The 20,303-nt window shown below is 41.3% G+C and overlaps 1 protein-coding gene across 1 annotated transcript in view; it reads left to right on the forward strand.

Moving 5' to 3' along the window:
• CATSPERB (cation channel sperm associated auxiliary subunit beta) overlaps positions 1–20,303 on the forward strand; it is a 71,616-nt gene that overhangs the window by 39,820 nt on the left and 11,493 nt on the right. The window contains exons 15-20 of the mRNA XM_054566976.1: positions 1,196–1,350; positions 4,114–4,268; positions 8,490–8,677; positions 10,844–11,176; positions 17,206–17,345; positions 19,431–19,628. Coding sequence (XP_054422951.1) covers positions 1,196–1,350; positions 4,114–4,268; positions 8,490–8,677; positions 10,844–11,176; positions 17,206–17,345; positions 19,431–19,628 — 1,169 coding nt within the window. The remainder of the gene's footprint in view (positions 1–1,195; positions 1,351–4,113; positions 4,269–8,489; positions 8,678–10,843; positions 11,177–17,205; positions 17,346–19,430; positions 19,629–20,303) is intronic.

Here is a 20,303-nt window from a genome sequence, read left to right on the forward strand (position 1 = left end):
CAGACTGCAGGTCGTGGGACTTCTCAGCCTCCACCGTTGCACGAGCTACTTCCTCATAATGCAGCGCTTCCTTTTTCTATATCGTTTTGGAAAGTGGTGAGAAGTGGTTGGGTTCTATGTGTACTTTGAGGCTAAAGTCAATAGGCTCTGCTGATGGATTAAATATAGGCTGTGCGAGGGATTAAGAAGGACACCGAGGGTTACAGGCTGAGCAACAGGAAGGATGCCGAAATGGAAACGAGGGGCCTCAGGACGAGGGAGGTCAGCTCGAGGATTAGGAGCTCCGTGTGGGGCGGGTCCAGTCGGGGAGGCCTGACTGAGGTGGATCTGGAGCTGTCCGCCAGCAGTCAGATGTAAATTTGGAATTCATGGAGGAGAACCAGATGGCAGGTTTAAATTTGGGAGCCACCTGCCTAAAAATGGATTTTAAATCCTAAAACTGGACGAGCCCTTCAGAGACAGCGAGAGAAGAGCTCTAAGTTCCGAGAGCTGGAGCCCTCCGGCGTTTAGAGATCAGAGACGGAGGGTGGGCTTCTCAGGGGGCACCCCCTCTCGCCCCCCCCCCAACGTGCCCGGCTCAGGAGCGTTGGGGCGGGGTGTGGAAATCAGCCTTGTTCAGCCTGAGCCCTGAGCTCTCACTCCGTCCCCATCCTCCACCAGGGGGCTCCGGCCTTCTCTGGGTCTGTGTCTGGTTAAGGGAATGCTGTGGTCCTCCTGCCAGACTATTCCCACAACCCTCCATGTGTCGCCTTAGGGCACGAGAGAAACACAGGATACTACATTTGGAACAACGTCTACTATGGTTTATGGTCCAGTGGTCTCTACTCTAATTTCCTTTGCCTCCCAGAGGGTTATTTCTCATTGCCTTCTGCCTCTTCAGGAATCTGACACCCTGCTATTAGGAAGAGACACCACAACCGGGGGACATAACCCCTCTTCTTCTCGACATCTTTAACACCTGCTCACTCTGTCAGTCCTTCACCTACTTCAGTGAACAGGTTCTGTAATGAAATGGAGCCAGGAAAAGACTTCCTAGGCACTTAGCAAAGACTAGCATGTATTTCACGAATGCTGGAGTCTCAGAGCTCTACACTCACCCTTTCATTTAAATGAGGAGGTTTTACAAAGTGTGCTATTAAAACTTCTCCAGTTGTATTAGGTCAGTATCAAGAGACTTCTGTTTCTTTCCTAACAGGATTAGAAACATACAGTAGAATTGGATCTATTACTGATAACATTTTCACATTGTACTATGACCACATGGGATTCATACATAAACTGACTCCAGATCATTTCAAAGCCAGTGAGCTACATGGAGCCTTTGTAAATTCTAAAGGTATCTTTGGGCAGGTAAGTGATGTAATGCATTTCAGCAGTTTGCCTTGTGTTAAAAATAAATGCCACATTCCATACACAGAGTGGGAAAATGGGAAAAGATATCCTTTGGGACAAACCCTTATTAATGCACCTTGCTCTACATAACTAGGGGAAAAAGCTCCATATTCCAGGGAACATCTCCTAAACCTTGCAGGTCCCATTCAGGGTCACATAGATTTAACTCCACCCTGGGTGGCTCCACACAAGTACCTCCACCGCAGACCACCACCAGGTAGTCTAAGCCAGATCCGTTACTGCCGACCCAGGTTCACGGTGGCTTGGACTCCCTACCTCTCAAGACTGACCTTGAACAAATACCAGTTGTTTTCCCTATTGGTTTGCCCTTCTTTATATGAACCCTGCCCCCTTGTTTCTTCTTTTTGTAATGCTAACATAGGAAAGAGCTCTTGTCTTTTTCATGGATGATGCTATGTACAGGTTGTTCTAATAATTTGAACGTTCAGTGCGCCACTTGTGAATGTCCATATGCCTGCGGCCTCACTGCTGGGCACACAGTCGTGAAAATGGGCCTTTATCAACATGAGGGCAAAGAAGCAAACAGATTTTTTGACTGGGGTTTAACGAAACCTGCCCAAAGGAAGGAGAACGAAGGATGAGTCTAGCTGTAGCAGAGCATTTCCAGTCTGCAGACCAAGAAGGCAGTTGGAAAGATGGTGTTTCGCTTTGCGACAACACGGAAACACCGGGAGGGTGTTGGGCAGGGTGCATAAGTCGGAGAGAGGAAGACCAATGCTACGTGATTTCACGTCTGTGTGGAACCTAAAAAACACAATAAACAAGCAGGACAGAAACAGACTCACAGATATAGAGAGCATTCTGATGATCTCCAGATGGGAGAGGGTTGGGGGAGGGGTGAAAAGGGGAAGGGATTAAGAAATAGATTGTTTGGTACACAATAGTCGTGGGGGTATGAAGTACAGCATAGGTAATATAGTAAATAATATCATAATAGCTATGTATCGTGCCAGGAAGGGGCTAGATGTATTGGGGTCACTTTGCAAGTTATATAAATGTCTAAGAAACTGGGCTGTACACGTGCAACTAATATAATATTGTGTGTCAGCTGTGATTGAAAAATAAAATATTAGTTAATGTTAAAAAACAAAGAAGATGGTGTTTTGACGCAAATCCAGTGATGGGAACAGGAGGGCGGGACTAACCAAACAAGCGCTTACCTCCATTTTTCACGACCTTCACACTTCATAGAAAAACTCTTACTTCTCTTCCATGAAAGCTTAAATCAGAAAAATCAAATGCCGAGCGAGATTTTTATACTCATGAGTTCAAGGAGCGCATCCCCAGTGTTGTCACCCCACCCCCCACCCCGCGCCCCACCCCGCCCCGCCCAGCAAACTATCCCTGCATCCCATCCAGATGAAAAACGATCGCTGGCCTTCACTGGGCCCTGTTGTGAGCCCTTATAAATGTTGATGACACCCATGGGTCCTCATTTTACGGAGGAGGAAGTGAGGCGCAGCAAGCCACATCGTTGACCCCAGTTACATCTCCCACCGGGCAGCGACTGGACCCGGCGTCCCTCCAGGCCCGCGGCGCCAGGGCCCGCGCTTTCGGTCATGACCCCGCCGCCTTTCCCCGGCTCGCACGCGCTGTTCACGGGACGTTCTGACACTCCCGGGCTAGCACGGGGCGTAGAGACTTCTACAGCGCTTTCAGCCTTTCCAGGGTCCGGAAGCCGTCGGTTCGGTCCCGCGCTCATTCCCCTTGCACCTGTTTCTTGCTCTCCCCCCTTCTCAGTGGTTCCCAAATTTAAGAGACTAGCAAAAGGCAACAGAAAATGGGGCTCGGGGGTGTTTTATGCTGGCCGGGCCCCCAACCAGCCCGCGCTAGGTACCACTCACTCCTCGGGTCGCAGCAGCAGGCCCGCTCCAGCCGGCCTCCGGGCGCGGCCTCCACCTCTCCGCCCACCCCCTGAAAGTTCCCAAAGCCACAGGGCTGGGAGCCGAGAGGGGTGTCTTAAAAAGAAGGCCCTCGGCGTCAGAAAGCTGGGCCGAAGCTGCCCGTGCTGGCCACGAGGGAAAGCCTCATGAACCAGCGGGAGTGAGAACGGCACAGGCCACTGGCGTTGGGGACTCAGACGGTATCTGTGCACAGAGTCACCAGCAGGGGACCCGGAGCGGCAACTTGCAAAGGGAGGGAGGTGCTTCCGGGCTCCTGTCCTAAATAAAGGTCTGGATAAGAACCGAGTTTAGAATCTGCACCTCCGGGTTCCTCCACACACGCAAGCGGTACGCTCGGGCCTCTCTACACCCCTCGGCTCCAGCCTTCTACAAATGGCACAGAACCTATTCTTTTCTTTTTTAAGATTTTAAATTTATTTTTAGAGATAGAGGAAGGGAGGGAGAATGAGAGGGAGAGAAACATTGATGTAAGAGAAACATCGATCGGTTGCCTCTGGTATGTGCCCTGACCAGGGACCAAACCAGCAACCCTGGTATGTGCCCCGGGGCAGAATGACGCCAAACCCACTGAGCCACACGGGTCAGGCCAGGGCACAGGAATCTTAGAGGAAAACTTACTCCTCAGACATTTTCCCTATGTACATGGACATTCAAACAGAACATGCTGAGGTAGTGCCCCTATGGATAAGCAAAACAGTGCTGCTCGGATATGAACTGGAAACAGATCTGCAATCTACGTTTTGTCATCATCGAAGTATAAAGTTTTTTAAATGCAATATTATTTCGCCCACTCCAGGCTCCTGATATGGGCTTTGAGACTGCACTTGCCCCACAGTATATCTCCCTGGACGAAATGATCTTCTATGCCTACGTGCCCGACAGTGAACCTGCAGAAAGTATACATACCAAGAAATTCAACAACATTCACTCTGGAAAAGTGATACACTTCAGGTAACCATTTACGTTTATTTAGTTGGCACACTGGTTCCTGGATTCTCAATTTTGAGCCTACTTTTTTGAGTAATTTTCTTGGTCAAATAGAGTGAGTCTTTTCTCTCTCTCTCTCTCTCTCTCTCTCTTTTTTGATACCTCACAAGGCCAAATACAGCTGTAGACTCCAAGGTACCTTGCTTGATGCTACAATTTCAGAAACTTGGAGCTAGTTACAGTGGCACCATGGGGCCAAGCTGTAGAAAGGTGCATTTTCTGCCATGAGGGTAAAATGTTCAAGGCCACGCTGGACACTGCTTGTGTGTCCTAAAAACAGATACGCCTAACGTGGCGAAGGCCATCTTGCGTGAAACACTGCATGACAGGGTATGTGGGTTTCTCGGGTGCGCTCCCTCCTAAGATACTGGCAAGAGCCACTGTTACCCTTAAGGCTATCTTTAGGGCCTAGGTACTGTCTTTGAAGAACATTATGAATTCTATAACCCCCCCCCGCAAAAAAAACTAACAACCAAAAAAGGAACAATTTCAGATTACCAGAAACTCAGCCTATCCCAAAGGCAGTGGGCCCTCTTCCGCCAGGTGAGAATCTGTTTATTACCTATGAACTGGTTTGTCAGCGCACGCCCTGTCCCACAGGCAGCACCTCACGCACCGTGCAGCCGCTCCCTCGGAGCTGGGGAAGGAGATTGGAATCAGATATAATAGCACAAATGCTGGTGGTAGTTTTTTTTTCCCACAAGGACTGTAGAACTTTCTGTCTCTAAGCAAAGTATCCATGATCGCTAGAACTTCATTGTTCTCAGTGGCTTTTATATGTGTGACATTCCAGGTCATTTTGTTGGTGTTTATACTGTAGGAATGTCCTTGTAGAGAGCATAGAATCACTTTTGAAAAAATTAACGTGCTCATATGATCTCAATGTTAATATGAGTTTCCCATAACCTATTTTATAAAAATTCTCTTAAGGATCAGGATATTCGAAAACCAGACCAGCACATTCTGTGATCAGATGCAGTAACTTTGCTCTACTTGCAGAGAAACTAGGGGACAGGCATTTCCAAGGCAGGAAATAAGAGAAAAGAGCCAAGATCAGAGAACTGGGCTAAGTGAACATCAACCAGGCCCATCCAGGATCTGCGAGCCAAAAGTTATGACGTCAGCAAGAGGCCAGAGGCAGATGGCTAGATAGTCAGGGAGTAAAGCGCAGTGAGCCCTTCATCGGTCTCTTCCACGATAATTATTGAGCATTCATCCATGACGGCACTATGGTTGTGCTGGGATAGAGCTAAGAGGAAGACATCACTTCAACTTGTATTCTAGAACAGGAAGTGGGCAAGAAGGTAGTTAGAGTTGACATAAGTCTACATCAGAAAAGTGTGTCTCGTTGAGCGAGCGGTTTCCTGGGGTGGAGCCCCGCTGGAGGTTCTGGGAAGGTTCTCAGGACAAGGATGCTCACAGCAGGTTAGAAGAATGAGGAATGGGGGTGGACGAAGGTTCCAGACTTGAGAGCACAGCATGGAAAAGGCCCCCAGCCGAAAGGAACACGGTATGTGTTTGAGAAATCAAACAACAACAAAAACCAACCAGGTGACTTCAGTGTCATCAGCAAAGGAGGAAAGTCGGGCAGCGCCTTTGGAGTCCCGGTAAGGAGTTTGGATGTTAGTCCAGGAGAGGACGAAGCACAGAAGGCTTCGGATGAGCTGAGTAACTGGGCTGATAGACGTGTCACTTGTCTACTGCATAAGCTGGGGAAACCAACTTTGTTTTTCTTCCTACTGTGCCTTCTGAAATCCCCTCTGTGGACTGATTTCCTGTCTACCTCTCGATGAAGTATGAGGTGAAAAGTATAGCTTTTCTCTTAGAAAGTAAATAAATATTTCCTTGACTTAAAAAAGTAATAATCACATGATGCCATCCCTGTCTAGTGTTTTAAAAAGCTTTATACTCTTAACCAATTCATATTTGTTTCCCAAACTGTATTTGGAACCTGACCCAAACTCGGAAGCCCAGAGGGTAGGGAGGTAGAGTGTCTCTCATTCTTACTGTTTTCTGGTTCATACCCTCCTCCGTCATAGCTTAGGTTTCTAGCCCTTCTAGTTTGGGCGAAAGAAGGGAGGACAGTAGAGGGGGCGAGAGGCCTTCCTGATGGAGACCTCCAGAATCCTTCAAAGAGGGCAATGCCGCTCTTCTAACCGGTGACAACTAGAAGGCCCATCACCACCACAGCTCTGCGTTCCTCTGCCGCTCTCCTGGGTGCCTTCCCCCTTCTCCCTTCGGCAGCGGGCCATCGTTCTGGGCAGCATTCCTTTTCCCTCCTGCCTCTGTCCCACCTCCACGGCTATGCCAGTCCCCAGGAACGAGCACTGTCTTGCATTTTGTGGGAACACTGAAAACATTTTTTTTCTTTATAACTCTAACGTATGCATACATATCGAAATATATTTAGTTTTGCTACATGTATTATGTAGCTATGTAGACCTTCTCATGTGCTGTGCCTTTTTTCATCATGCTTTTAAATTTTTCTTATGCTTCATAAATTACTCAATATTGATATATGCACCTATAGTTCACTCTGATGAACACACCACAACTTATTTAACTATGCTCCTCTGGTGTCTGGTAGTAGTTTCAAACTTTTGCTATTTATTTTTACGTTTTTAATTTATCTAGAATTGACGTGTGCATTGGGAAATGAGAATATGATTTATTTATTTATTTCTCTAATAATAATCAATTGCCCTAAGGGTCCCCACCGATCTGCAGTGTTACCCTGTGATATATCATAGTTCCATGTATGCAGTGGTCTGTTTCTAGTCCTTCTTCATTTTCATTGCTGTCATTTGTCTTCTCTCCACCCCACTGCATTTCTCTAACTATATAACACAGTAATAGCATCCCCTCCTGGTTTTCCTTGGCCTTTCTTCTTGCATTTAAATGTGAGATTGAGCGTGTCAAGTTTATTAACGAAAAAAAATGACAACTGTTAATAGAAATGACTAGTTTGTGTAGATTTTTGCATGGAAAAAAATCATAAATTTCCCTCAAAATAGACTGTGTCGCAGTACCGAAGTTGCCATAATAGTATACAACAATAAAATGTGTTTTAAAAAGCTATCCTTTTCATTTTCAGAGATAACATAAAGATCTTCACATGAGTTCAATCTAAATCATAGTTCACTTGTAGGCTTCGCTGAGCCCTGTAAAGATGAAAGGTGTGGTGGAACACCATGCTGTATTTAAATGTTGTTTTCAAACTTTTTTTCTGTGAAAATCATATGGAAACTTCTAAAATGGAATTTAGTGCACATGTACTGCTTAATAAAGACTGATAAAGAAGTTTGAATAGAAAATTGGAAAAAAAAAGACAAAAAAGAAATAACCCCTTGCAGCCAAATTCTTCCTTACGTCTGCCATTGCATACTGGGTGGACATTTCTTACTCTTCTTCTAGGAATAAGACAATGCTACTTCATTCCCTTAGAATTTTAGGCTCAAGACAGCATCCCGACCCCCCGTCGGGGGTAGAGGGTTACTATTTTATACTTCCCTCTAATAGTGTTTATTAGCCTCTGCCCTGAGGTTGAGTTGACGTTGCTTCTTCACCTTGTTTCTTTCAGTTAGACATTGTAATAAGACCATTTTCTCTATGTAATTAACAACTCTGTAAATACCAGCTTAACAGTTGCATTTTTGTTAAGTAGATCATGTATTAACATCTACTTAATTTTCCTATTGTTGGTAATTCTTATTTCTAACTTTTATCATAATGCTGTGATGGACATCTTTATGTAGAGAGATGCCCCCTACCCCGCACCCCCATGTTTCAAGTTACTTCCTTGAGGTGAAGCCTTATCAGTAGTAGACTTATGGAATCAGAAGAGAAACAAATAATGCTATAGCTCTTAATGAATAATATCAAATTGCTTTCTGGGAAGTCTGCACCAATTTCTAATCCCCATCAGTAGCAGATGAATGCCTTTCTCTGCTCACTCCTGAACGCTGTCATTTAAAAACCTTTGCTAATTTGATAGGTGAAAACTTGTCTCCAATTGCTGTAACTGGCATTTAATTGATTAGCTAATGAGGTTGAAGAAATACTAACCAAATGTTCTTTTGTTAGCCATTTGTGTGGTACATTTTGTTTGTAACTTACATGTTCATAAACTTGCTCATGTAAGCCACAGTTTTACCCAAATTCCTTCACGTGTGTTGGTTTGTTTAGGAAAAGTGGAAAGGCCTACATAAGAAAGATACTGCAACATAGCACTTCTGAAGGATTTTTGTCTGCTGTTTTTGCCGAAATAATAGAACCTTTTGAAATAGAAGATGTGCGTGAGAGCCCTTGTTTGTCTAGTTCCCTTTCCATTAAGCAAGACGGAGCCTTCTTTAAACTTACTCTTCAAACACAAAGTAAGTGAAATGATATACTATAGCTCTTATGGCTAGTAAGGATGAAAAGTTATCTTTTAAGAAGGGTTCAGGCTCATTTATAGAACAGTAGACTTCAAATTTAGTCCAATTGGCAACCTCCAGAAATATTCATCTATGTAGGTTTCTGGAGGAATTTTGTATTTCTAATATAATAAAACCAAGCTATAAGTTCATTGATATTACATCAATACTGGTACCTGTTATTTATTCCTGTGATGTTATTTTTGTATTAAACAGTCTTCAAGAAAAATGGCAGAAAATAGGAAGTCCGTGCAGACTTTGCCCTCCATGATAAAATAATTTTAAATCACTATTAGGTAGGATATTTCTATTTCAAAGGATTATATGATAAATACATACCAAAACTTAGTATAATTTATTGTAAGAATTTGGGTTTTACTCTGAGTAAATAGGAAGCCATGGGAGGGTTTTGAGCAGAAAGTGACAAGATAGGACTTGCGTTTAACAAGATCATTTTGGCTGCTGTGTTGAGGACAGACTGGGCAGGGGATAGAGAAAGTACAAGAAAGATAGCAGAGAACTCAGGAGGCTATTACAATGATCAGGCCAGGGGTCATATTAAATTTAAGATGCCTGCTCTGACTGGTGTGGCTCAGTGTATTGAGCATCGGCCTGTGAAAAGAAAGGTCACTTGTTCAATTCCCAGTCAGGGCACATGCCTGGGTTGTGGGCCAGGTTCCTGGTTGGGGGCATGCAAGAGGCAACCAATAGATGTTTCTCTTACACATCAATGTTTCTCTCTCTCTCCTTCTTCCTCCCTTCACCTCTCTCTAAAAAAAATAAATAAAATTAAAAAAAAATAATTTAAGATGCCTGTTACTCATCCAAGGGGAGAAATAAGGTAGATATTTGGAAAGATGAGTCTGGTGTTCAGTAAAGAACATCTGGGCTGGAGAGATAAATTTGAGCAGTCAGCACATACATGATAGTTAATACTATGAGACCAGGGGAGATCACGTGGAAAATGGCTGTAGGTATAGAAAGGGAATGGCTGAGGTCTAACCCTTGGTGTTCTAACAATTAGTGGTCCAGGAGATGGGGTAGAACTGGAAAAGAGGTTGGAAGGTCTGCTCAGAGGAGAACTAAGCAAAGATGTTTAGATGCTGCCCATAGGTCAGGTAAGATGAGGAAAGAAAACTGGCCAGTGGATCTGTGTGAAAATCATTGGTAACTTTGACAGAAGCTGTTGCTGGGTGGAGTAGTAGAACCCAAAGTCTAACTGGATTAACTTCAACAGTTTAGGAGAGAAGGTGAAGACCATGAGTAAGGCATCTCAGGGAATTTCATTACAGAGGGAAGGTGAGAACTTACGTGGCCCTCAGGGGATGTAGGAAAGGATTTTGTTGGTGTATCTAAAATCAGAGAAATTAAAGCATGTATGCATAATAAAGGGAGTTATGAGGTTCTCTTTGTTTATTTTTTCAGAATGAGGCAAGTATTGTTGTTTCATGACCTATCAAACATTTGATAATAAAAAGAAGGAACATTTGCTAGCGATACCCTCCCCGCTCTGTGAGACAGCCTTCTTTTGACGTCCCTCGGGTTCTCGAAAGGCCCTCCCCCAATCGCTGCTTCTTTGCCTGCTTTGTGGACTCTTTCCACTCCTTGTATGTATTTCTTATGGTCCTGCCCTAGGGCCCCTTTTCTTCTAAATCTTCATGCTCTCCTTAAACAATCCGTTATTCGTGCCTTCAACAAATATTTGTCGAGCACCTTCTGTGGAACAGGCAGATGTTAGGTACTGGGAAAACACTGGCTACATCCTCCTTCTATGGGAGAATCATGATAAAGATGCTAAGTTATTAAGGCTCTTGGCAGTTTTATAGTGAAGAAATCCGCTTTCTTATAATAAGTTAGCCCTACATGTTTTTTTTTCTTTTCTACTGATAATTTTATAGAATACATTTCATAGTAAAGGGTTAATACAGATTTGTGTTTGACGTATTTGTGACACACTTTCTATAAATTAATTTGATGTGTAACCTGAAATCTGGCAGATGTGTTTTATGGTGAAGACCAGAGCTTAAACACTCCAATGGAGTGTTCGCAGATGAAGTCCACCAGTCTGCTTGGAGAACCCTGGCTGTTTTATTTTATATCAAATCACTCCCGTTTTAGCTCCAGGTGCTGTGTCGTCATTCCAAGATTCAGACATAGAGAAGACCGTGGTGATCCCTGGTTACAGCAGCTTCCTGATCGTAAGCATCGTGGACGATAAGAATGCTTTAGCTAAGGCTACCATGCCTAGAAGAGTACCCACCGGTATGACTTTTGTAAAAGACTCCTGGTTCCTGTACGACTTTGGGCAAAGGAATGGACGGATATGGGAAATATATGCAAAACCATGTAATTATTGGTTTGAGCAGTATGATAATTCACTATCCCTCAACGTCCTGAAATATGTTGATCTGGGGAAATCTCAGGCTTTAAAAGTGAAGGTCAAACCTCATATAAAAGGTAAGTTTATTTTTATCAGGAAACATCAAAAAGAAATGTTTTTGTTTACACTGCATGTGAAATATACTCTTTGACATATCTTTCGTTTCCATAGCAGCCGGCTTTCTACTTATAACAGTATTAGCTTCTAATTATTGAGCACTTACTATGTGTGAGGCTCTGTATTCAATGATTTTTTCATACATTTTTTAATGTAACGTTTATAACAACCCTAAAAGGTAGACTATAATTATCATTTTACAAATGAGGAAAATAAGGTTTGGATTATTATAATTATTTCAAGTGTTTGTTTTAAAGCCCAGCAATGGCTTCTAAATAAAATTCTTTACTTTTCTCCATTTTCCAGCATTTATTTATTACAGAAGTAATGATGAAACATTAACAATGATGGAGAAATGGCATCCTTGAAAAAAATTTTTTTAATTTAGTAATTAACTGAGCTAGAAACAGAGGAGGGAAAGAGAAGGAAGGGAGAGAAAGAAAAGAAAAGTCTGCCAGCAGAAATGAAGAGGGAACTCAAAGCCAAAACATGTGCCAGGGTGTGGTTTCCCAAAGGACATGGGGCTCAGCTATGGGCTGCACAGGCCGGGGATGCATGTTAAGGCCCACGCCTTGGCAGGAGATGTGGCTTTGGGCCATCCTACTTTGTGTTAGGAAATTGGAACTGAGACTGTTAATCTATAGAGAAGGGATTCAGAAAACTCTACATACCATTCCACCCAAAAATGGAGCTGGGGAGATGGTCACTTCTGTGACGCTCAAAGTGGCGAAAAAGGATCTCCTGGAAAAACCCCAAACTCCAGGACTGGGCGACACCAGAGTCTACCCACCAGGCGCAGGAACCTTGAGCTGAGAAACAAAGGTAATCCCAGAGCGCCAGCCGCAGCTCGCATGGAACCCGTAGTGGAATATTTTCATAGCCCCGGTAACAGGGGCTTCCATGGGGAAAGATCGGTCTTCGTTAAACATGACTCAACGAAAACAGTTTGAAAACTCTGCAGGGACATGGCCCAGCAGGAGGGAGGGTCGGCAGGCACAAGAAATAGGAAATTTTAACCTCTTAGAACCTGAGATGATAGAAAAATCAGAAAGACACTAAAAATAAGCATACGTAAAACTCCTAGATTTAAAAAAAGGACATATGAGCCATAATAAAAGGAAAAGCACCATTTTTAAAAGAAGCTTACTTGAAAAATGGAACCAACTATAATTCATATAAATGAAAACGATGGGCTTTGAAAAACAGTGGAAGACATCTATTTCGATTTTCATCATATCGTGTACTAAACATCTGGAAAAACTTCTTTCTGAAACTCTTAGAGTTCTATTTCATTGATTATAATTCTAACTGTCCATATTTCCTTCAAGTAATTTTAGAGTTTCAATTTTATGATTTTAACTTTCCATTTAATTCTTTAATTTATCTAGATTTGTTTTGGTGTATTGTAGGTGGTTAGCGAGTTGTTCTGAGATGGCTTATTGAATAGTGTATCCTTTCTTCACTGATTTCAAAATACAACTTTATCTTAACATGCAGTTTACCTATTGTTTTTTACCACTTCTAGGTCTTAAAATTCTGTTCCTCTCTCTCTTTATATTCCAGCCCAAATCCCACAGTGTCCTAATTATTTTAGCTTTAAAATATGCCAAATTGTTGTTAAATGGTGCAATCAGCTTTACTCATTGAGTCTGATGGAAGTAAACAGTAATCAGCAAATTAACCCAGTTGCCTTCTTGTGAAGAAAAGCCTCTCCTGTGTCTCTCAATCGGTGGTCCCTGGGTCAGCTGTATCAGCCTCGTCTGGGTGCTTATTAGAAATTCAGGGTCTTCCGAGATTCCATTTGAATTTTAGGGCTGTTTTTCCTATTTCTGTGAAAAACTCGATTGGACTTTTGATAGGAATTGCACTGACTCTGTAGACTGCTTTTGGTAATACGGACATTTTAGCAATATCAGTTCTTACCATCCTTAAATGTGGGCGAATCGGTTCTTAGACCCAGTTCCTGTGAGGGAGGTCTCCCCATACCGACAAACAAGGCTCTGGACACCAGCTGGCTGTCCTACAATTTATCTCAATTCTGACACTATCTTTCCAGAAACAGCATCAAATTCCACCAGGGTTCAGCCCCCCAAACTGCCAACCCGACTTCAGACAGCAGTTGCAAGCTCAGATTGTAACCTGTGCTTCGGACGGAGTGGCTACAGGTTGGAGGTTCTCCTGGCCTCTTCCCTGGGTTCCTTTAATTTGCTAGAGCAGCTCACAGATCTCCAAGGAACATGTTAGTTACCGGACTACTAGTTTATTATAAAAGGCTATGATTAGGGATACAGGTGAACATCCAGAAGGAAGAGCCGTATAGGTCAAAACATTGAGAAAGCGCGCAGAGCTCCCATGCCCTCCTCGGGCACGCTACCCCCTCCCCCCTGCCCCGGCTCCTCCATGAGTTCCCTGACCCAGGACTCTCTGAACCCGGTCCTTTTGGATTTCCATGGAGGCTTGGTTACATAAGCATAATTAATTAAACCTTTGGCCATTGGATCGATCCATCCTGGGTGTGGGGTGGGAGCAGGGACTGAAAATTCCAACCTGGCAAGTAGCTCCTGTCATAAGGTGTGACCCAAAAGTCACCTTATTAACATAGCAAAAGGCAGCTTTGTTGCTCTCATCACGTAGGAAATTCCAAGAGTTTTGAGAGCTCTGTGCCAGAAGTGAGACAGAAGACCAAACACGTATTTCCTGTTCTAAATCACAGTATCACAGTGGGATACTTTTGTACTCACTGTGTCTTTTTCACTACCTTTCACTGATGTTTTAGAGTTTTCAGTGTACAGGCCTTTCACCTCCTTTTTTAAACTTATTCCTAGGCATTTTATTTTATTTTTGGGGGGTGTTATTATGAATGGGATTGCTTTCTTAATTTCTCTTTCAGATAGTTCATTGCTAGTGTTTAGGGATACAACTGATTTTGTATATTGATTTTTGTATCCTAGAACGTTACTGACCTTCTTTCTTCTAACAGTTTTTTGGTAAAGTTGTTAGGGTTTCCTGTATGTAAAAGCCTGTCATCTGCAAAAACAGAGGCAATTTTACTTCTTCCTTTCTGATTTGGAAGTCTTTTACTTATTTTTCTTGCCAAATTGCTCTGGGCAGAACTTCCTGTTCTATGTTGAGCAGAGGTGGCAAGAGTTGATATCCTTGTCTTGTTCCCTATTTTAGAGGAAAAGCTTTAAGCTTTGATTATAATGAATGTGGTCAGTATGAGGACATGTGAGTATGATGTTAGCTATGGGTTTGAATATGATGTTAACTATGAGCTTGTCATTAATGGCCTTTATTATGTTGAGGTACATTCCTTCTATACCTAATTTGCTGAGAGTGTTTTTCATGAATAGATGTTGAATTTTGTCAAATGCTTTTTCTGCATTTATTGAGATGGTAAATAATTTTTATTCTTTATTCTGTTAATATGGTATATCACATTAGAAACTCTGAATATCCAAAGCAATCTTGAGAAAGAACAAAGCTGGAAGCATCACACTTCCTGATTTAAACTGTACTACAAAGCTATGTTAATCAAAACATACTGACACAAAAACAGGCAGACCAATGGAGCAGAATAGAGCCCAGAAATAAATTCATTCGTATCTAGTGAGCTAATTTTTTTTTTCAGCCTCACTCGAGGATTTTTTTTATTGATTTGAGAGAGACAGAGAGAGAAAAGGAACATCAATTTGAGAGAGAAACATAGATTGGTTGCTTCCCATGTGCACCCTGACCGGGAATCAAACCTGCAACCTAGGTATGTGCCCTGACTAGGGAGCAAACCTGCAACCTTTTGGTCTATAGGATAATGCTCCAACCAGCTGAGTCACCCAGCCAGGGCTGGTCAGCCAAGCTTTGACTAGGAAGCCAGGAACACACCATAGAGAAAGGATAATCTCTTTATTAAGAGCTGGGTGACTGGATAATCACATGAATGAAACTGGACACTTATCTTACATCACTCACAAAAATTAACTAAAAATGGGTTAAAGACTAAATGTAAGACTTGAAAGCATAACATTCCTAGTAGAAAACACAAGGAAAAAGCTCCATGACATTGGTCTTGGCAATGATTTTTATTTTTTTAAATGGCACCCAAAGCACAGGCAACAAAAGCGAAAGTAAACAAGCGGGACTACAGCAAACTGAAAAGCTTCTGCCCAACAACAATAAAAATAAATAAATTAATAAATGCCAATCAACAAAATGAAAAGGCAATGGGAGCAAATATTTGCAAACTAGATACCTGAGAAGGGGTTAGTAGCTAAAATATAAGGAACTCATACAATTGAATAGCCAAAAAAAAAAAAAAGGGACCAAAAATTTAATTAAAAAACGAGCAAAGAACCTGAATATTTTCCCAAAGAAGTCACAAATGGCCAAGAGGGTACATAAAAAGGTGTTCGATATTTCTTACCATCGGAGAAATGCAAATGAAAACCACTACAAGGCATCACCTCATAGCTGTCAGATGGCTATTATCAAAAAGATAAGAGATAACAAAAGTTGGGGAGGCTGTGGAGAAAGGGGAACCCTTCTGCACTGTTAGTAGGAATGTATATTGATCCAGCCACTGTGGAAAACAGTATGGAAGTTCCTCAAAAAATTAGAAATGGAACCACTATATGATCCAGTGATCTCACTTTCGGGTATATATCTGAGGGAAATGAAATCAGTTTCTCAATGAGATAACTGCACTCCTATGTTAATTGCAGTATTACTCACAATAGCCAAGATATGGAAACAACATGTGTCCATTGACAGATGAATGGTAAAGAAGATGCAGTGCATATACACAATGGAACACTGTCCAGCCATAAAAAAGAAGCAAATCCTGACATTTGCAACAACATGGGTGAACCAGGAGGACATCGTGCTAAGTGAAATAAGGCACATGGGGAAAGACAAGTACTGCATGGTTATCACTCATATGTGGAATCTAAACAAACAAACAAAAAAAAGCCTAGCTCTTAGAACCAGAGAGTAGATTCTAGTTGCCAGGGAGGGAACATCAGCAGATGTTGATCAAAGGGTACAAATAGCTAGTTATAAAATGAATAAGTTCTGGGGATGTTATGTACTGCGTGGTGATTGTAGTTAATAGTACTGCATTATGTATTTGAAATTTGCTAAAAACGTAGATTTCAAGCATTCTCACCACACACACAAAAGATAACGATATGTGAGGTGGTGAATATGTTAGTTGTGGTAATCATTTCACAACGTATACATATCACAAATCATTGTATTATACACTTTAAAAAATACAATTTGATGATCAATTTACCTCAGTAAGGCTGGGGAGGGGTGGAATGTGGAACATCAGCCCCCTCTTCAGACCTGCTAAATCAGAATGTGCATTTTAACAGAATCCCTGGTTACAGTTTAGGAAGCACTGGCCAGATCACTTTGGTTTAAGGGAAACTTCAGATGCAACTTCAGGCAAATCATTTCTTACTTCTCATTCCTGATTTACTCATTAGTAAAGATGGCTATTAGGCCACACAGTGTTTCAAAACTCCATTTCCTTTAAATTTCTCAGCATGGAAAGATTGCACACAGGTCGCCTTGCAGGCACGAATTGCCCTGGTGACATATTATGTTAATTGCCTACAAGTTTTCTCTGGATAACAATTGACTGACAGCCCTTTAAACTAGCCTTCTAAACTGAGTTGGCTGAGCTATCCAGCTCAGTGTGACCAGTGCCAACCAAGTGACCTTTATGTGCACTTGAGAACCTGGCTGAGGAAATAAGGGGTGGAGTGGAGCAGTATTTTTGTGAGAAATTTGGAGAAAATATTTGCAAAGTTATATTTTTCTAGTAACTATTAAAATTAACTCTACATAAATTCCTAACTGTATTCACAGGCATTACAGAGTCTTCATGAGAGATTCTTAGATGTTCTAGAATCCTGATTAGCCAATTGTTATTAAATTGTTTAAAATTTTTGTGATTCGCCATTAACCATTTGCCTTGTTTCTGTAGGTGTTCAAAAACCTGCAATACCACTACTGAAAATAATTGTTGGAAACCCAACTGTGTTGGACGTTAAAGCTGAAGGCTCTTTTGATGAAGCTGATAGTTACATAATGGAAATTACTGTAGCTAGCAATGCTTTACTGCAAGTAAGATTTTCTCTAATTACAAAAAAAAATCAACTAATTATAGAAAAGTTAGAATATAAGCTGAGGGAAACCTGTAAGGTTAGGGCTACGGTTAGGGTTAGGGGTTAAAAGAGAGTGATCTCTGTTAAAGACTAGCTGAGTTAGGTCTCATTTCTGGTACTTTCAATGTGAACTTGGGACAGTTACTTTACTGTGGTTAGTTTCCTTACCTATAAAAATGGAGCTGATAATAATAATACCTACCACATACAGTTGTTTTAAGAATTAAATGTGATAATTCAAGTAGGACATCTGAAACATAGAAAATGCCCAGTCACTGAGAACTTACAGTATTTTCCTATTTTTCCCATAAAGCTGGAAGAATGTTCTATGTACCCTTAAAAATATTTGCTCCTTCCACTTAACTATATGTTTCAATCCTTTCAAGTCAATACATTCTTTTCTACATATTCTAAAGTTTTTTTTTATCATGAAGACTTTAAAATAGAGACAAAAGTAGAATTTCCCTATCTCTATTACACTTGAATTAAATAATAGTCAAGATGTTGTTATTTTTGTTTTATCATCCCTGTTCAATTTTTTGTTTATGTCCTGACATTCTTAAATGCATAGCCGTTTCATCCTGCCGTTTCATCCCTACGTGCTTCAGTCTGCACCTCTAAGAGTGTTAGTATGACCTCTCATACAGTCACAATGCCATTATCATCCCTAAAACTTTTTAAACTAAATTTTGGGTTTGAAACTTGTAAGTCCTGTAAATCTCAGTCTATAATCAAATTTCCCCAGCTTTCTAAAAATGTTTTGTAGCTGATTTCTTTGAATTGGGATCCAAACAAGATTCACACAGTATGTGATTATTTTATCTCTTACGTCTCTTTTAGTTGAAAGGTACTATTCCATTTTATTTTCCTGCCATTGAATTGTAGAAATTGGGTCAGCTGTGCTGTAGAATGTCCAGCCTCCTAACTTTTGCTGTTTGCTTCCTTGTTTCTTGTTGGACTTGCGCTTCCCCTCCACCCCAAATATCCTTTAAGAGTATAACCCTACGTGGATTGTGGTTCACTATATTTTGGCAAAAATGTATTTAAAATGCACCATTTTTAATGGCTATAGAATATGGGAATAGAAGTAAAGCTCCCCCTACCACAGTTTACTATGCCACTAGAGTTATTAGTATTTCTGTTCTCTAAAAATTCAAAAAAATACTTTAAAATTTCAAACAGAATTTGTCGGGTTTTGTTGCATGTTTAATATTGTTCCAATTTCAAATACTTGGATTGTGCATGAATCCCACTAAAAACAGAGCTTTGTGAGATACAGCGATTGTTAATGGAATAACTTCTTTTCAGAGTGTGTGCCAATAGAAGTTATGGTCTTCATGTCATCAAAGCACATGTCCAGGTGCCCGGCAGTGAGGGCGGGGGGCCCCGTCGATGTGAGCAGGATGTGACTACGGTGTTTATTTAATAAGCCCTTCCTGATTCTTGCGTATTTCCAAGTGTTGCTCATGTCCAGTTAGATAGGAATGTATGTCTTCCTGGAAAAGAATGTGTTTTCTATTATGATTTATTCTCAAACAGATATTTATGTCAAACTTATCACTCTATTTCTGTTTCTATGAATGTTCTTTTTCCATTTCTTTTCTTTTTCTATATTCTTTCATTGGTTACTGGGTTATTTTGCTCAGGCTGCCATTACAAAAAAATATACCACAGACTGGGAGGCTTTAAACAAGAGAAATTTATTTTCTCACAGTTCTAGAGGCTAGAAGTTCAAGATCAAGGTGTCGGTGGGGTTGGTTTCTGGGCCCCTTTCCTTGCCTCTTGCCTGTGTCTTCACATCATCCTCCCTCCGTGTGTGCCTGTGTTCACATTTCCTCTTGCTGTAAGGACACCCATCATATGAAATTAGGGCCTACCCTAGCGACCTCATTTTAGCTCAGTTGCCTCTTTAAAGACCCTATCCCCAAACGCAGCCACACTCGGAGATACTCGAGGTTAAGCTACCAGCATATGAATTTCGTGGGGACGCAGTGCATCCTGGAACAGTTACTTGAAATAACCTTCCTAATTTGGATATTTCCAGGGAACGACTTCACTGGCATTTGTCGCCTGGAAAGCATCAACGGACTGCTTTGTGACAACATTCGTGCCAACATTGAAAAGCAGCTGCAGTTACCTCAAATCCATGCATCACATTCCCAGCAAAGTTATCCCGTTGGAAGACTGGATCAGTGGAGTTCACAAAGACAGCCAGGGTTTTAATATGATCAAAACTTTGCCGGTAATAAAACAAAAAAAAGCAAACAAACAAAACCTGAGCAGATTGTTTTAAGGGTACCAGTGATGTACTTAGTACTTTTGTGTGATTAGCTAGCCATTCGATCTTAGCATTTCTTTCCTAAGATACTCAAAACACTCCAGTTATTTTTTAGTCCCTATGTTAGTTCAAGGATGTGACAATGACTTATTTCTAAAATGTAAAGAGTTTCTGAAATAATGATTTTTCTTGGTAACTTAGTTTCATCATTATTAATATCATTATGTATATAAATGGTGGCATAATCATGGGCTTTTGTAATATATGAAGTTATTTGCCCCTATGTTGACCTGTCCTGAGCTAACATTACTGGCCCCATTTCAATGTAGTAGCTATTTTAATTTTTGCCTTGTCAAAATCTGTGACTTTTTAAAATAGAAATTATTACTCTGTTAACTAATTAATTACTATTAATTTCCTTGTAGCAAAAAAAAAAAAAAGCCAAATAACAAAACTTGAAGAATCTAGTGACTAAATATGTCACTAGAACTTTTTATAAGGTTTTTAAACATTTTTTGCATTGACTTTATGACCACTATTTTAGGCACTCAAAAGGTTTTCACTTATTTACAAGATCCAAGTTATATTAGCATGGATTGAGGTTGCTGAAATTCCAGAAAATATTGGTTTGGGAGCATA

Source organism: Pteronotus mesoamericanus, unplaced genomic scaffold (genome assembly GCF_021234165.1).
Source record: "Pteronotus mesoamericanus isolate MK-2021 breed Mesoamerican mustached bat unplaced genomic scaffold, CSHL_Meso_final contig_182, whole genome shotgun sequence".
NCBI lineage: Eukaryota > Metazoa > Chordata > Mammalia > Chiroptera > Mormoopidae > Pteronotus > Pteronotus mesoamericanus.